At 37.0% G+C, this 17957-nt stretch overlaps 1 protein-coding gene across 1 annotated transcript in view; it reads right to left on the bottom strand.

Moving 5' to 3' along the window:
• The window catches only part of WDR72 (WD repeat domain 72), a 207942-nt gene that overhangs the window by 127050 nt on the left and 62935 nt on the right, over positions 1–17957 (bottom strand). The window contains exon 16 of the mRNA XM_029952820.1: positions 6127–6329. Within this exon, the coding sequence (XP_029808680.1) occupies positions 6127–6329 (203 nt within the window). The remainder of the gene's footprint in view (positions 1–6126; positions 6330–17957) is intronic.

Here is a 17957-nt window from a genome sequence, read left to right on the forward strand (position 1 = left end):
GAACCCTGCAGTCCACACACAAAAAGGTATTCACGCAGAGAAGGTGGGAGGGACACAGATAAATTGATAAGAAAATCAAAAAGAAGAAGTAATTGTGCTGGCAACATACAATAGGCACACAATTTTGAGACCATGTTTTACACTAATTCTCTTCCATTGAAGCTAGAGAATCCAAATTCAACCGAGCTGTAATTGTGACTAAACATGAACCAGGGGGTGGAAATAATATCCTAAAACTCTGCACTTGTGCCATTTATCACAAGTCTTAATTTAAAACTCGAAGTGAATTGCATTTAAAATAATATTTAAACTTCCACTTATAACCCCTTGATAGTCGTTTATAAATCTACAGAAGAGAAAAGAACAGGTTACCATGAACAAGAACCCAATATTGATTTTCTGGCGGTGCAGTAAGGCATCTCCATTCTATCTGGCTGCTGTCAAAGCCGCTCTTTAACAGCTGGAGTCAAATTGCACTATTTACAGCAAGGGCCCTTGTCAAGTGGACCATAAGTATCCTAACAATACACTATTCAAATGGCACTTTGCCACACAAATTGCTGACTTGATGAATAACCTATGTCAATGACTAAGGCCAATATAAAAGTTTCATTTTTATGAGAGGCTTTCCATTCACACATTAAGTAAGCTTTCTTTGAAGAACCATTAGGCTATATATTTCAGGCCTTTGGACGCTGAAAATAATTAAAATCTGTTTAAATACATCAAGGGAACTTGACAACATTAATATGGATCTGGTGTTAACTACATTTGTCACACGCGTCAGAACAGCGCCCTTCTGTCCCTGGCACTCCCCACCGGCACGTGCAGCACAATGCGGACTTAAACCAGCCACGCACCATGAAATAGGAGCATTCTCCTTTTGTGCCTCTAATTTACATGGCCAACGACTGTTTAGATACAAGCAAGGCTTTGAAGTCCTGTGTGGAAATCCATGGTTGCTTCTGGGTGAAGAGGGACAGCTGGAGTCATTTAATGGCGTGTTTCCTACTTTTCATAGTGACTCGGAGACCTCCTGAATCAGTTTTGAAAGAAAGCTGTGCTATGCTTTTCATACTTTTCCTCACCAGTGAGGTAACTTTGCATCAGAAAGTTTCCATTGGTGCCACAAAGTGAGAAAGCGACAGTCTTCACAAAGGAGCCAGAAAAGAAGCTATTCAGTACTACAGAAATTCTTATTTAACTATTACATGTTCCAGAAATGGTTACACTCCGTCAAAACTTTGCATCCCTTCACGTGCTCAAAAAGCACATCGGTTTGGTATATTTCTCTGCTGCTGTCTAGTTCTCTATCAATTCCTATATTTTAGTGAAGTGCCTGGATATCTAATAATAAAAATTTATTTTCTTTTAAAATTATACAAAATATTGAATCAAAATATTTTGCACATTAAAAAACAAATAGCTTTATACTGTTTGTTACATTTGAAAAATATACCAAAAATTAACTACTCTTCAAAAAAGTGAAAATTATCATTCTTAAGCGTATATCCCATTATAATGCAATGAATTGTTTTCAAATACACATTATTTGTTCTTTTCTGTAGTGATTAAACGTTGGCAATAAAATATAAATAATTCAATAAGAACAGAGCTAATGTACATGTAATGTCTCAAGAATTATTTTTTCATATTTACAAATGTAAATTTGCAGGTGACATTTTAAGGCATTGTCATTTAAAAATTGCTCTCATTCTATTTTCCTTACGTTTTTGCATCATAAAATATGAGAGAACTAACATTTTATGTTGACAAAGTTATTGGTAGTGGGGTCCAATTTTTTACTGGTGGCCTGCCAGTGAATCATCCGTGTTTTACAAGAGGTGGCAGGATAGAGTTCTCATAAGATTTTTCACCAACTGACACCAGATAGACATCACTTAAGGTCAAGTAAAGGTTAAAAAAATACAAGCGTATTTCTAGAAAGCTCACTGGAATATAAATAAATGTAAATGCATTCTTTATAATCAATTTTCTAAGTTTGGATACAGATGTATGTATAAGTATGTTATTTAAAGGAGATGCCATTAAACAATCTTGTTTGGATTGGGAGCTATAATGTGCACATGTGGTTTCCTAAAAAGGCAAATTTCCAAAACATATGCATTTCATGATTTCTGTCAGGAAACAGACTTGATGCAAGGTCTTTTGAATTGCATTTCACGTAGTACACAAGTTGGAATAAGTTGTTTTATTAAAAATTCAGATATCTAAGGAAAGGAGAGGTGTTGGCTGTTTTGCCAGTTCCGCCTAGTGCCTCCTGAACTCTAACTCTAGAGAAGACTTCTTGATCAGAAATTGACCAACCATAACCAGTGAGCATGAGATCTGGTCTGCTGCCTGTGTTTGTAAATAAAGGTTATTTTTGGAGCACAATCACACTCATTTGCTTAGGAATTGCTTATGGCAGCTTCTGTGCTGCTGAGAGTTGAGTAATGACAACAGTGAAAATCTGGACTGCAAAGCCTCACATTTTTACCACCTGATTCTTCACAAAAAGTATGCTTATCCCTGGTGGAGTTCAACATTGTCCAATACCAATAAAATACAAACCACATATGTAACTGTAAACTGCCCAGTAGCCATATTTTTTTGAAAAGCCCATAAAAAGAAAGAGGTGAAATTGATTTCACTAATGTATCTTATTTAACCCTATATATACAAAGATTATTTTTAACATGTAATGTTAGCCAAATTTCAAGTGTTCAATAGCCACATGTGATCAGTGGCTATCATATTAAAGAGTCCAACACTAAGCAATCAACTTGGGGGAGCTCTTGGGGACCCATTCTATAGAAAATCTTTTTTTTGAAAGAAATTCCCCAGATACTACAATGAATCTAAATTGTGACAGTTAAAATAATCCTGTTTATAACTCATTTATAGATAAGAAATGAAAAAAAAACAAACAAAAAACAAAGGAGATAAAACCAATAACGAACCAACAGACAAAACAGGCGTTCTCTCTCCTTAAAATATGATGAAGCTACAAAGCTTTCTGCCATGTAAAGATGATTTTACTAAGGTTGTGTATTTCCTACTTTGAAGCCAAATTCCTCCCACTGCAATTTAAACAGTTTCTATCTTGTTTTATCCTCAGCAGAATCTGAGAAAAGCAGTTCCCCATCACTAATATGATATTGTATTCCTTTAAATCCTTTAAGACTCTGGCCCTCTCCTACCCCAAAGATTTTTCTTTGTCTAGCTGCACAAATTCAACTCCTCTAGCATTTCAAATTGGACTCATTTTCCAAGCACCGTATTGTATTTGTTGTTCTCTGTAAAATCTGTTTCCAAATCTATATGCACTCTTCAAACACAAGAGGAAACCTGGAATACAGCATTCAAATAAATTCCAAATATTTCAAAACACAAAATAGCTCATGATACAGATCTAACCTGGTATTCTTCCTTTTAAACAGTTCACTCTAACCTTTGAAAAACCTTCACTGAGTGTCACACAAATCCACATAAAAAAAGTTCTGAAGCACAAAGTAACTTTAGACATTTCTGCATTTCACAGGGTTACTGTCCTCATTTTTCCACCTAAACGAGTGTGATTCAAATTCTCTTCTTTAAAATGAATTCATTTTCTTATGAAAATACATGAAGCATTTTATTATATCAACAATAAGGAGAATGGAGTATTTACAAGCACTCTTGAAATTTCGTGCATATTAGATTTGTAAATAAGGGTAAGATAAAATCATCTCAACAGCTTAAATCAAAAAGGATGAAAGGAAGATAAGCACCACATAATAGAAGATATAACTGCTGGAAAGCACAAATAAAAATAGCTCTAATTAGCGGTAAGCTCAATAATAATGGAAGCATGGAGGAGATAGTCTGGTCTGATTAAGCTCTGAAGAAAGGGAAGGTTGGAAATCACAGTCATCCAAGGCAAAGGGCAGTAGCAAGGAAATAAAGCCAGAATAAGCCTAAGAGTAGGAAAACAAGACCCTGTCATTTTATTGCTTTCTAGAGTCAAGAAAGAAACAGAATTACATAAAGGAAATGAAATCTATATATACTATTACCACTACCTAAAGGGTGACTCTGAGGTCCTCCAAGAAACTGAAAGAATAGTAATCAGTTTACTTTGTGGGAATTAAACTAGTAAAATAGGCACCTGATGAATGAGATTTGCTCCTGGAGACCCTAAGCATCTGACATGCACAAGTCCAGAGACATCTCTAAGTACTCATCTAGTATTCTAGCCTATAATTCCCAATAGAAGATGCACACTCTATTATGCATACAAAGCAACAGAGCCACGTTAAGGTGGGAATGCGTGGTGGCCACCTGGGCCCACCTCAACCTTACAACACATATGGAGTACTCCACCTTTAGAGACTGAGAACTTAGGACTATAATTTTTGTTTGTGAATGTTCATCATATTGACATAATTTTCCTTATAAAATGTGACCCCTTTCAAAACCATGAAAAGCACATTTGGGAATCTAAAGCCAATTTGCCTAAATGAGAAAACAAAGAAGAGCTATAATGCCAGATGACTGGTTTTAACATCGGAAGGAGGAAAGTATAAACAAAAGTGGGTGGCCTAAATGGGGACTTTGAAAATCCAAAATTTAGGAATTTTTCAATGTATATCAGCCTTAATATAGCAATGTATATCAGATTATATCAATGTATATCAGTTGTATGTTTCCATGTGTATCAGACTCTCAGAGCTCAGTGAAAACACCTCCAGCCTCCGAATCCATGTGCATCAAGGAGCCCTGGGTGAAAATTTCATCTCCCTCTTCACTCTGAATACCTGTATTCACTCTGACGACCTGTAGCTTTGCCGCAGTGAGGGTACGCTGAGGTGTTAAGAAAATGTCAATTACATTTATCACTGTGGATTGGACAATTGTCATTCTAGTTTATATATGTAATTCTTGGGTGTTTGGTTAGTGTGGTTCAGTTCTCAAAAGACTGATGAATCAAAGCTCTGAACCCAAAAAGCACACTGGTCCCCATTCTATCCCCCCCGCACTCTGAGGCATAGCTGGAGCAGCCCATGGATCTCTCTTGAAGATGACACATCCATTTGCCTCTAACCATATACATACATGTGAGATAAAACAAAGCCTTGTTTAAACTATTAATGATATTTTAACAGCCTTCATTAAAATACCACTAAAATAATTGAAAATGTTAACAATAATCAGGAAATTTTGATTTCGAGATCCCAGTTTTAGAAATATGTCCTTTTAATACTGAATATGAAAAAAGCTTTAAGATTCATAGATATGTTATTCATAAAAGTGAAACATAAAAAACCCATATATTAAGCCATAGGAAAATAATCTAATCAGTATACAGTAATAGTATATACAAAGTATAGAGCATGATGTAGTCATTTAAAAAGACATAGATAATACTAGGAAAATATGTTTGCATGGAAAATATTCCATTCAATATATACATATAAATGGCATAGTTACAACAACATTATGAGGGGATAACTTAGAAATATAGATGACGAAAAGATGGAAAAAGTCCCTAAAAGAAATTAGATGAAATTACTGTTATTTTAAAACTGAAAAAAGAAAGCTGATCCAAATCTCAGTGAAGACTTGGTTTATGAAACTAAATGCAAATTCTATCATTGTGTATTAATTGAGGCTTGGTATTCTAAAGAGCTGGTGATCCTATGATCCTACGGGTGCTGAGTATATCAAAAAACTTGTCCATCAATGATCCAGTTTTTTTGATACTGTTTTGGTTGATCTGTAATAAGCATTTTAAAGAAGAGTTCATCTATACTCGACTGAAAAAGAAAATGGATGCAGACCACAGAATATAGTTCCTCCCCCAACTGGAAACCATCTGGAATTCAAGAGTTAATATACCATTGACTCAATTATGATAGTCAGAATCTATCTTGTCAAAAAGAATGCTATACCAAACATAATAATCACTTGAAAATTATCCTGATTCACATGAGATCATTTGGTAGATATGTCTGTCTGGTACAATCATCTCTTGAGTTCTTGTTTTTGTGCTGATATTTAATTGCCTCATATTCATGAAGGCACGTTACTTCTTCCTCAGGGTTGATCGTGTTTTCAGTGCTCAGCAACTTGGTTTAAGCTTACCTTACATGAAGACTCCACCTGCAGACCAGGGCAAGGAATTGGCCCAAATTGACAGGAGCTGGAGGATCTCTGTTCTACACTTTTGTGCTTATGTGTCTCTGAGGTAACTGGCAGGACAGATTCAGGCTTTAGAAGCTGTGAATCGTCACAACAATTGAGAATAATTCTTGCTCTTTCTCCTGTTTCATGTCTTTCCAAAGTGCCTGGAAAACAAGATTAGAAATTTTAAAAATATGCAAAATATTTATCCCAAAAGCATGAAAAGAACAAAACACTTGTATCAGAAAAATCACAATTCTTTAAGTTATCATGCCTTCTTACATCTGAAAAAGCAGCCTGTGAGCTTTCTTTAAATTATTCAAATCATCACCTTACAAAGGCTGAAATTATGGACTTGAATAGCTCATCTTCCCCTTTGTGCTTTTTTATCCACTGACATCAACAGGGCATTCAATAGTCTTTAACAGTAAAATCTCTTTCTTATTATACAGTATGCAAGTGATCAATAATAACCAACTATGGAATATTTTAGTGCTGTCCCCTAGTGTTTCAACTTACAAACAACAGAAAACCGCAGTGAATTTTTGCTTAAAAAAAAAAAGGTTTATGTTGGTAAGATATATACATAATTTAAGTGGATAGAACACATAAAAACACAGGTACTTTGTGTTACTACCGCCTTCACCCAGGGGCCCTCACAACTTCAGGAATGCAGGCCACTCTAGAATTTTGTTATTGTTGTTGCTATTATATCCTTTGACTTTTATTTACGTTATTAGAAAAAGGACAGCAACAACAACAACAATTCTCTGCCATTCCTCCTGTTTCAGAATTTCAAGGTGCTGGTAACTTCAATCTACAGTTAAAAGGAACAAGTACAAAACAGAGCAAAAGTATCAGAAACAATTCACAAGGAGGTGGTGCTTTTATAAAATAATGCCAAACTCTCACTTAAATCTCAATAAATATGAATTAATCATGATCACTGTCTTTTCCTTTGCATTATTCATACTATATTAAATATATAACCTATATCCTACTAAGTAAAGATGCGAAAGAAAATTAACTTGATATATAACCTTAATACAAATTTCTTCTCACGTTACTCCTTCCCTATCAATGAGAAAGTTGTACTAATTAAAAAAGAAAAAGGTAATTCTTATTAATAGTATTAAGAAAATATAAATTTAAGGGAATTAAAATGAGATATATAAAGAATTCTATACCACTGAGTCTTTAGATAAGTAGATTAGAAGATTGTAACAATCAGTCTTTTCTCATTTTTCCTCCTCTTTTCCTTATTCCTTTATAGCAACTAAAAGACTAGTCACTGGTACTTGGACTCAAAATCACAACAGCTACAGTGCTAAAATGTTGGGTGGAAGTTTTGTCTTTTAACAATGATGTTTTTTTCATTATAACATTTCTGCATTCGTAAATTGACACATTTTAGCATATAAACTCACAAGCATGTTATTTCTCTAGGCTTTTTTGTCCCATCCAGATTGGTATACCTTGAACAAATAAAGCTGGCAGGAACAAGAAACCACCTTCTCTCAAGGATGATAATAACAAGTTTTTCAAACTAAAGATAATAATTCTTACTCCTTTCTGAAATGGACTGTATTCCAGAACTTGTAACTGTGACCTCTAACGAAATTCACTGGCTTTCTGATATCTCTCAATATGGTATCACCATGGATATCTTCTCCCCACAGGTTTTCTGTACCTCCTCAATCTATGATTTTTTAAAAAAAGATTTTGGGAATTCTTTGGGAAGAATTTACTGTACTTTGAATACATATGATATGTGCCTTATACTATAGATTTTAGATACACATATGTATTATCCTATACCTAATGTCTTACACAAACATAACTATTTCTTGTGTTTCTCAGTGATGAAAATAGTTTACCCACAAACTTGGGCAATTGTAATCTATTTTCATTCATACATAGGTAAATAATCAACTTAGCTTCTACTATGGGTCATTCACTGCGCCAGATGCTGGCAATTTATACTAAACCAGAATGGCTGAGCCCTGGCCCCTCCCTAGCTTACTTAACATCTAACAGTTGTGTTGAGGCAAGAAATATCTGAAAACTAATTCTGCTATACTATTTAAAAATAACACAAAGCTATTCTCACTGCAAACAAAAAAAATCTCCCATTCTAACAAAATGGTGGACACTGGTTTTGTGAACAACAGTTTCCATCATGATTGAAGTAAAGTATGTGAAGATGATTATGTGAAGCACAAATGTGACATAAGGATTCGTTAGAGTGAGTCAATTTCCCTTAAAGTTATCATAGATAAAGAAATTTTATATTCAAGACAATGAAGTGATTTTATTGTAAGTTCAGGACAATAGCTTTTCAAAGCCCTTGGTCAAAACCCTGAGTGGGTAGAAAGTGATTCCCAAGTATGTCAGTTACCAGTACATTGCTGCTTAGTCCGGGATTCATTCTGCATTGCCTGCTCAGTGAGAACGGATATGCGCTCCTTAAACATCTTCTCTTCAACAGCTGGTACAGTGTCAACCTTTGAGGATAAAAGGTGATAGAAAATCCTAGTAGAAGAAAAGAACCTTTTCTTTTCTTCTTGGTTCTGATGTGCTCTATTGCAGCAGCGTGAGTGGCTTCCTGAGTACTAGGCTCCTACAGCACCCAGCGGCAGCAGCCACCTTTCACACACTCTTTGTGTGGACGTATGACAGAGTACTTCCAGGGAGACATCTCCCTATGAAGACCTTGCCCTAGCAGCCTATGGAGCATATTTCTGGTAAGTTACACCCCACCCCACCACACCATATCAGACCCCGACCCCACCACCCTATACTCCACCACACCCCACCACACCACACTGTATCAGACCCCGACCCCACCACCCTATACTCCACCACACCGCACTGCCCCACATCACACCACACCCCACCACACCATATCACACCACACTCCACCACACCCCACCCCACCAGCTTCTCTACCATCCAGTGACCACAGCTATGACCTCTCCAGTAAAATCAAAACCTTCACCCTATGGAATCTCTTCCTTGGGTAGCTTATCGCAGTTCGAGGAGCAGTGGTTGCTTCTTAAATCTGCTATTCCTATATTTCCTAGAGTTTTCTTTAGCTCTAACCAGCCAATTCTTCATCAAATTCTTTGTGAGTTAATAATTCTTCATTTTAAATTTCCTCTGTTCAAATTACTATGTCATTTCTCTCTTGATTAGATTAATATATCATGATAAAACACTCCTGATGCAGAATGTTCTTTTTAATACATCCTGAAATTAAGGAATTTACATAACTCCAGGGACATATTTAAATTGTTAGAAGAGTCTATAGCAACAACAGTAACCGAGGAGGGACTGCATGACCCTGAGAAGGTCCAACAGGGCATGCCTTTGCAACTCTGATAAGCTGTCTTTGGCAACAGACAGAATAGTCACTGTTTCCTAATATTAAAGAAATATCAGCAACTGAAGACTTACAACATTGCTTATTACACAATTTCAAGAGAACTTCTGCTTTCCAAAGTGAACTCAATGATTACTAGAATTTTTGTTTTTTCTTTGCACTGTGCTATATCGAGAATAAAAGCTATCACACTTAACTCTTCATCGGAATCAATCTGAACATGAAAAGACATGTGTGGATTACATACTAATTTACATGATAAGATCATTTCCTCTCGCATAGTAGATATTATGTGAAAAATACCATAAAATCTATTCCATGTAAAATCGCACTGAATAAAAATGCTTTCTAGGCAAATAAGTATCTTACATTATTTCTATTAGTTTGTCATTAATATATGAGTTTTAATACAACTAGTTCTAATCCTAAACTAATAATAGTACTCTTGAGGATGGAATCAATCCTAAGAAAAGAGAGCTTACAATTATGTCCTAAAAAAGTAAAGGAAAGATGACACCAGTAAGCATTAGAAGCACTTTTACTGATCCCAAACTGCTCATTCCTTCAAAAAGCAAGTGCACAGAAACACAAGGAGTAGCAAGAGCCTTCCTGCAGAATCGTCGGCCGAAACGGACAATATTTTCACTTGTACATCCTGCTTTGACTGTCAGTTTAACAGTGCGTACCTGATCACTTTTTTTTCTAACCAAAAAGTTCCCTGTGACCCCTCTTTACAACCCTGTCTAGACATTGTCCTCTGTACTTGTCAAGGATGACTGTGTGGAGACACCACTGCACGGTGGCTAAGAGAAGACTCAGCACCAGATTGCCCTGCACATGAATCCTTATTTTACCTTTACTGCTTGTGTGATTCTGGGCAAGTCATTTTACATTTCTGTGTGTTTCCTCACCTGTGCAATGGGCTTAATAATAATTCTCACCTTCACCGTGTTGCTTATGAGAATTACATTGAGTAGATATTTTATTTTATTTTTATTTTATTATTAATTCTTTTTTTGAGAGAGAGAGGAAGAGGGCGCAAGTGAGCAAGGGCCAATGAGAGAGAGAGAGAGAGAGAGAGAGAGAGAGAGAGAGAAAAGCAGGGCTCATCAGCGTGTTCTTCCCAAAGAGGGGCTCATGTTCACCTGAAGAGGGGCTCAAGCTCATCCGATGTGGGATTTGAACTGTGACACAAAGTGTGAGATCATGACCTGAGCCGAAGTCAGATGCTTAATGACTGAGCCACTCAGGTGGCCATTGAGTAGACATTTTAAAAGGCTTATTAGAAGGTTCTGGCACACAGTGTGTGCTGTGCTACATGATAGCCTCCCTCTGACATGTGACAAGTTCTCACTCAGCCCCTTGTTAGCAGTTTAACAAACTTCCTTGGCTCTGTGGCTCTGGGATCAGCCTGACACCCAGGCCTGAGGTCACTAGGGATATAAGCAGCATGGGCCCTACTGTCTCCTACGTGCAACTCAAATGTCTCCTCAATCAGCCGTGCTTCTCTAGTTAGGTTATAATCACAATCAGTAGGATTATATATTTGACTTATGTTTTAATCCTCTTTAGTAAACCAGGCTGAAGTCTGGCATAAATTAAAGGCTAGATAAATACTTCTTAATGGATTATATGACATCAGCAACCTGGCTAATGATTTTTTACTGTGGCTACACTTGGGATTAAATCCAAACTCCTTGACCTACAAGTCATATTCTTGCCTCTGCTTCCTCCCATGTCATCCTCCCCTTGCTCACAAATCAGATCTCTTTAAAAATATCCTTGGAATAAACAAATCCTTGCCTGCTAGCTCTAGCTCAGCCTTTAAGTATTAGCCGAATATCTCACCTTCTCAGAGAGGCCTTTCTAAAGTAAATCCTTATCCCCTCTTGCATTGTTTTCTATCTCAGCTTCTTCCCTTTATTTTACAGAACTTAACACACTTAGCACATTTTATTTGCTTACTTAAATTCAAGGAACCTCCTTATCAGACGAGATATTAGCAAAGTAAAGGATATATACATACATTTATATCCTATATATATATATATATATATATATATATAGACAAGTATGTATTCTAGGAGAGCTTGGAACAAAGCAGAGCTCAATACCTGTTTACTGAATGAATAAATTAACTGTTACCCTTTCCCTGCAGCAGTGGAAGGAGATGGCTATGAAAGCATCAGAGCATAACAGGGTCTCAGTGTGAAGGAGTTAATCCCAAACTATACTCAGTATAAACACTGACCCCAGAGCGAGGAGGTTGCCAACACTGGGAACAGTGGCATTCACATCCCTGGTACCTGCCCTACCTCTCCACTGTGTTATCAGGTCCTTCTTGATGCCCCACGAATTTGGAACTGGAAACAGTAAATCAGTCTCCAAATGCAAGCTGTTCGTTTATGGAATGGCCATTTCATGCTCCACGAACTAAGAAGCAGACCATGCTAGACTACAGAGAGGAAAGAGTAAGAAAATACATAGAGAAGAAAGAAAAGGGAGACAGAGAGAGGGAGAGAGACCCTCAATTTTCTAGTTCTGTTTTTAGTCCCTTTCTAAGGACTATTGCCCCTCTGAAGTTTCTGCAACACGCCCCTGAGTCCTTACAATAAGTACAATAAAACCAACTTAATTTGGCTTCAAACTAGTTACCTGAAGGGCCTAATAAAGAGGGGATGGAGATGTTTCTTCTGTTGTTGAAAAGGCCATGTTTGAGGCCATCCTAACAGATATGTAAAGTTAACAGTGTAGAGTGCCAGGTAGAAGTCGAAGCATGGAGACAAAGGCGTCGGCATGACCAGCAGATGGGTGCCAACTAAATCTCAATGGAAGAATATCATCTCCAGGTGAGTTTGGAGTGAAATGTATCAAGACACCAGCACAAAAGCCTTAAAATTTCTGTACATAAGGAGGGAAGAAAAGGAAATGAGGGAGATTCAGAAACTGTTGTAAATCAGTATGTTGCTAAAATACAGCCATATTTTAAATGCATTAGGACTGTAGGGGTGCCTGGATGGCTCAGTTGATTAATCATCCAACTCTTGATTTCTGATCAAGTCATGATCTTATGGGTCAGGAGTTTGAACCCTGCATCAAGCTCTGGGCTATCAATGTGGAGCCTGCTAAGGATTCTCTCTGTCTCTCCCCACTCAAGATAAATAAATAAACTTTAAAAAAATAAATTAATGCATAAGGATTGTCAATATTTATAGGATACCTACAGATTTTTTGCTTGTTTGGTTTTTAAATAGGGCAAATAATCACTTTGTGATACGCCTGTTATGAAATCTAACTTTGAAGTACCAAGCTATCTTAAGACAAGCTGTGTTACCATGAAGGATGTGCTTTCAGTTGTGGGAGAAGAGCAAAGCAGAGTGAAGAGAACACTTTCAGGTGATAAAATATTCCTTAATGATGTAACAGACTTGAATGTCTACATAAAGGGAAGAAGGAGTAGCAATATTACAACTGTTAATTTCCTTCCACATAACCAAATCTTTCTCCTTTGATTTTATGTCTCTTGTAATTGGCCCATATTTTTAATATTTGCTATCTTCTATCTAAATATTTTTTTCAGTTCCCACTAATAGTTACTTTCCAAAATCAATAAAATCATCTTGGCCTATTACCAATTAATGAATAGTTTTAAACTACTTATTTTAAATCCCCAGCTGGCCAACCTCTATCCTAATACTTAACAGTTAGGTTCACTAAATCAATGGGAAAAGGAATAGCTACTATCCCAAAAGGGACAGAAATGGTGAAAAAAAGAAATCATAGTCACTTGATGAATCCACGTGCAAATGATCAGAAATAAATTGATTCAAAAATAATATCTAGATAAAGTAACATTATACCACATTGTACAGAAATGTTTTATTTACTTAAACTTATATATAAATAAATGTGACCCAGTGACTGACCTACTATAACTCAAGGTGCTTTTCCTCAGAACAATGTAGTACATTTAACTTAGAACAACATTACCACAGGAACATAAAATCCTCCCAGCCCATGAAAACCATATATATTGTAAACCTACAAATTTTATTGACTTTTTAAATTTTAATTCCAGTATAATTAACATACAATGTTATATTAGTTTATATTAGGTGTGCAATATAGTGATTCAACAATTGTGTAGATTACTCTGCTCATCAGAATAAGCATACACATAACCTCATTCACCCATCCCCATTCCCCCCACTCTGCCACCAGTTAAACCTACAAATTTTATTTTTTTAATGTTTTTTATTTGTTTTTGAGAGACAGAGACAGCGTGAGCAGGGAGGGTCAGAGAGAGAGGGAGATACAGAATCTGAAGTAGGCTCCAGGCTCTGAGCTAGCTGTCAGCACAGAGCCCGACGTGGGGCTTGAACCCACTAACCGTGAGATCATGACCTGAGCCGAAGTTGGATGCTTAACCGACTGAGCCACCCAGGCGCCCCAGGCCTACAAATTTTAAATAATGTTTCACCAAAAAAATAATTTGGGGGTGGGGTTAAGTAGTCTCTACTTCCAGCACAGAGCAGAGCCCAGTGTAGGGCTTGAACTCATAACCCCAAGATCAAGACCTGAGCCAATATCAAGAGTCAGATGCTTAACTTATTGAGCCACCCTAGTGCTCCTAAAAACATTTTCATTTAAACATTCAGCTTACTGTGGGGTTGTGAAAAATAAAAAATTGGTAAATAATTCCTATTATGTAAGTAGTAATGAATATAAATTTTTCTTATATGAAGAAAGCTTACAACAAAAACAAAAAAACCACGTATATGGATACATTATACAATTAGGACTCTTTTTTCCAGTCGTCATTTTATGACTCATTCTACAATGATATTGGGCTGTGAGAGAGAGGACAGTAATATTTCAGAGTAACTATCTCTAAAACAGAATAGACTAAAAACATATGGCCTCATTATTAAATTTAGCAATCAATTCATGAAATCAGGTTTCAGCAAAATAGCTGACTGACAGCTGTCATCAAACTCCACGCATCAAGGAATGTGACCCCTGGGTCTATTGTAAGATGTATCATTTAGCTTGTTACACATGAAGTTCATTGCCTTTCTCACGGAAGAGTATGGAGATGGACTTGGTGTCCCCTTCCTAACAGAACCATTTCACAATTACTGCATCTTGCTCCAGAAAATGTAGAACTGATGGAGATTCTGACCAGAGAGGGAACCCCGGACGTATCACATGTAGCTAACTAGAAAGTAAAGGAAGGGTGGGATAAAGCAAAGGATCTGAAAATATTAAATTAGCCATAAAGGTACATACTTTCATTCCTTAATATATTTGAATAAAATGTCCACCTATAAAATAGGTAGTCAAGGATGTGGCTCATTTTGTTCCAAAAAAGGTTCTAATATGATAACAAACTCGTGTTTGGCTTGGTGTCAAACTTCTACATCTTAAGGGTATATACATTTTCACAAAGAACCTGACCACCACGACCTTAACCCCAGCTCTGTAACTGCCTCTAGCACATTCAGAGCAACACTGGGACTTACCAGCTAGGCCACACTCAACCCTCACATTGAATCCTGACGGCTGACCCCCAGAAAAACAGAATAAAGTCGGGGTGGGGCTTGAAACACATTAGGGTTTAAAGTTGCTAAGATGTAGCAGTGCCTGGGCGGCTTAGTTGGTTAAGCATTGACTTTAGTTGAGGTCATGATCTGATGTTTCATGAGTTCAAGCCCCATGCCCTGTGCTGGGTTCTGTGCTGACAGCTCAGAGCCTAGAGCCTGTTTCAGATTCTGGGTCTCTCTCTCTCTCCCACTCATGCTCTGTTTTTCTCTGTTTCAAAAATAAATAAACATCATAAAAAAATTTTAAAGTTGCTGAGAAATATACAGAACATAATGATGCATTCATTTCAAATACATTTTAAACTAAGCTTCTCTTTGCTAGGTATTAACTTAAACATGTGCTAACACATCTTCTATGACCCACTGAATTTTTAACCTCACTCTAAACTTAATAAAATTTACAATCAATTTAAGAGGTGATGTTCACAGAAAAGTGTTTCTGTATTATGATGTGATGACTATACTTGATTAAGTTTATAACTACCTATCATATATGAAACATTAAAATTGCACTGCTTCTGAGTTTTGCAAAATGTCATTAACTGTTTTGCTTTATTTTTTTTACACCGGATATGCTTATTTTTTAATTTTAAAATATTTCAATAATAGTTCTTTTTCCCCTCTCATGTTCTTGGTGGAAGGTTAAGTTAATTAGAGGATACAATATACTTGATGAGATTTGACTCCATCATTTACTCACTTAGGTAAATAATGTCTGCTGAGCTGATCAGGAATTTTGTCCAAAGAGAGGAATTATACTGGAAAAGGGGGAAAAAATGAGATACCATCTCCTGAATAAGGTGCTGGATAACAGGTGAGGGGATAGGCTGGGAGACAAAAACATTTAATTGCAATCAATTTTCCCTTTAGGACCTGGCCAGTCTCCCTGAGGCAAATAATGGGTGATCAGAACCCCAGCAGGCATGTCAGGGTTTAGTTCGAAAGCACCAACGCTCTGTGTACCCTCACTATAGTCCTGCCCCCCAGGCCATCTGTAAAATTTCATTCCCTGTTCCTATACCCAATAACCCAAAAATCTTTTCCCATCTCTTCAATCTTCTATCCCATGGACTCACTAAGTCATGGGAACCTCCAGAAACAATCCTACCCCAATACAAGCATGACAGGCAGAAGCATAGGAATAATCCCCAGTGGCCATCATCTTTATGTGATGCCCTCCTTGGTGACCATGACGGAATAGCACGCCAATGATTATGTCATGACATGGCAAATAAAATTAAGGCTTCTGATCAGCTGACCTTAAAATAGGGAGATTATTCGGGTGGGTCAGGCCTGTTTAGGTGAGTCCTTTAAAAGCAGAGAATTGTCTCTAGCTGGTGAATCCAGGGGAAATCATAGAGATTTAAAGCATAATAAGGATCCAAAGTGTCATTACTGGTTTGAAGATGGAGAAGGCCACATACAAGAGTCAGAGTGGCCTCTAGACAGTGACAGCTGGTGAACAACCAGCAAGGACCTCAGACCTACAGTCACAAAGAACTAAATTCTGCCAAGGACCTGAATGAGCTTGGAAGTGAGTGAGCTGTTCCCCAGGGATTCCCTCTGAGAGCCCAGGTGGCTGAACCTTGAATTTGGCCTTGTGACCAAGTAGAGAACCTAGCTGATCGCACTTGGGCTTCTTACTTATCGAACTGAGACTGTAAATGGATGTTGCTTTAAGTGATTAAATTTGTGGTAATTTGTTACACAACAACAGAAAGCTAATACAATTAGAATTTGCAGCAGTACTTTTACTTTGGACCAGATTTAGACCTCGAAGTTTTTATTCTTTTTTTCATTATTTCACATGTGAAATTCCTGCTTCATAAAATAAATAACTACATAGATTCACATAAAGACAAATAATGTGAAGACTGGTTAAACATTTACTTCTTTTTTTATAACCCCTTCTCCCATCTTCATGCTCTGAGTATTAGGGGCCATGAAGATATTTGTTAAATAGCTGATATTTAAACAATCATATACCACGTAAAACTAATGCCTTTCTGGGGGGTCTAGAAGGCTCAGTCTATTAAACATCTGACTCTTGATTTCGGCTCAGGTCATATTTCATGGTTCCTGGGTTCCAGCCCCATTTTAGGATTCTCTCTCTGCCTTTCTCCTGCTCACTCTTTCTTTCTCAAAAATAAATAAATAAACTTTAAAAATGCCTTTTAAAGCATTCAATTATTTTGGGGAAAATCACATGTAAGATACATATTTTTTCTTCTTTATAATCATCATCATCAAAATTACCATTAGCTACCTCTGAATTTTAAGTGCTAAAGACTTTGCTTAGCACTTACATCTTATTTAATTTTATTATCTCTTTATTTTATTTTTAAGAGAGAAACAGAGTGTGATAGGTGCAGGGCCAGAGAGAGAGGGAGACACGGAATCTGAAGCAGACTCCAGGCTCTGAGCTGTCAGCACAGAGCCTGACGCGGGGCTTGAACTCACAGACTGTGAGATCATACCCTGAGCCAAAGTCAGACGCTTAACCAACTTAGCCTACCAGGCGCCCTACTTATTTAACTTTTAAAACAGTGGAGCAGATTATTAAAAAACAAACTCTTAAGTTCAGAAGGATATGTGTCAGGGTATTTGTGTGTCTTGTGGTTGGGATGACGGTTAGGACAGGTATTTGGACTGAAACCTAGGAAGGGGCAGTCACATTTCTACCAGAGACCATGAGGACAAGCATGTTTAGCACTGAGGATTTTTTAAATTTTTATTTTCTTTATTATTTATTGTTTTGAGACAGAGAGAGCATGAGGAGGGGAAGGGCAGAGAGAAAGGGGGATGGA

The sequence above is a fragment of the Suricata suricatta genome, chromosome 9, assembly GCF_006229205.1.
Source record: "Suricata suricatta isolate VVHF042 chromosome 9, meerkat_22Aug2017_6uvM2_HiC, whole genome shotgun sequence".
NCBI classification, from domain to species: domain Eukaryota; kingdom Metazoa; phylum Chordata; class Mammalia; order Carnivora; family Herpestidae; genus Suricata; species Suricata suricatta.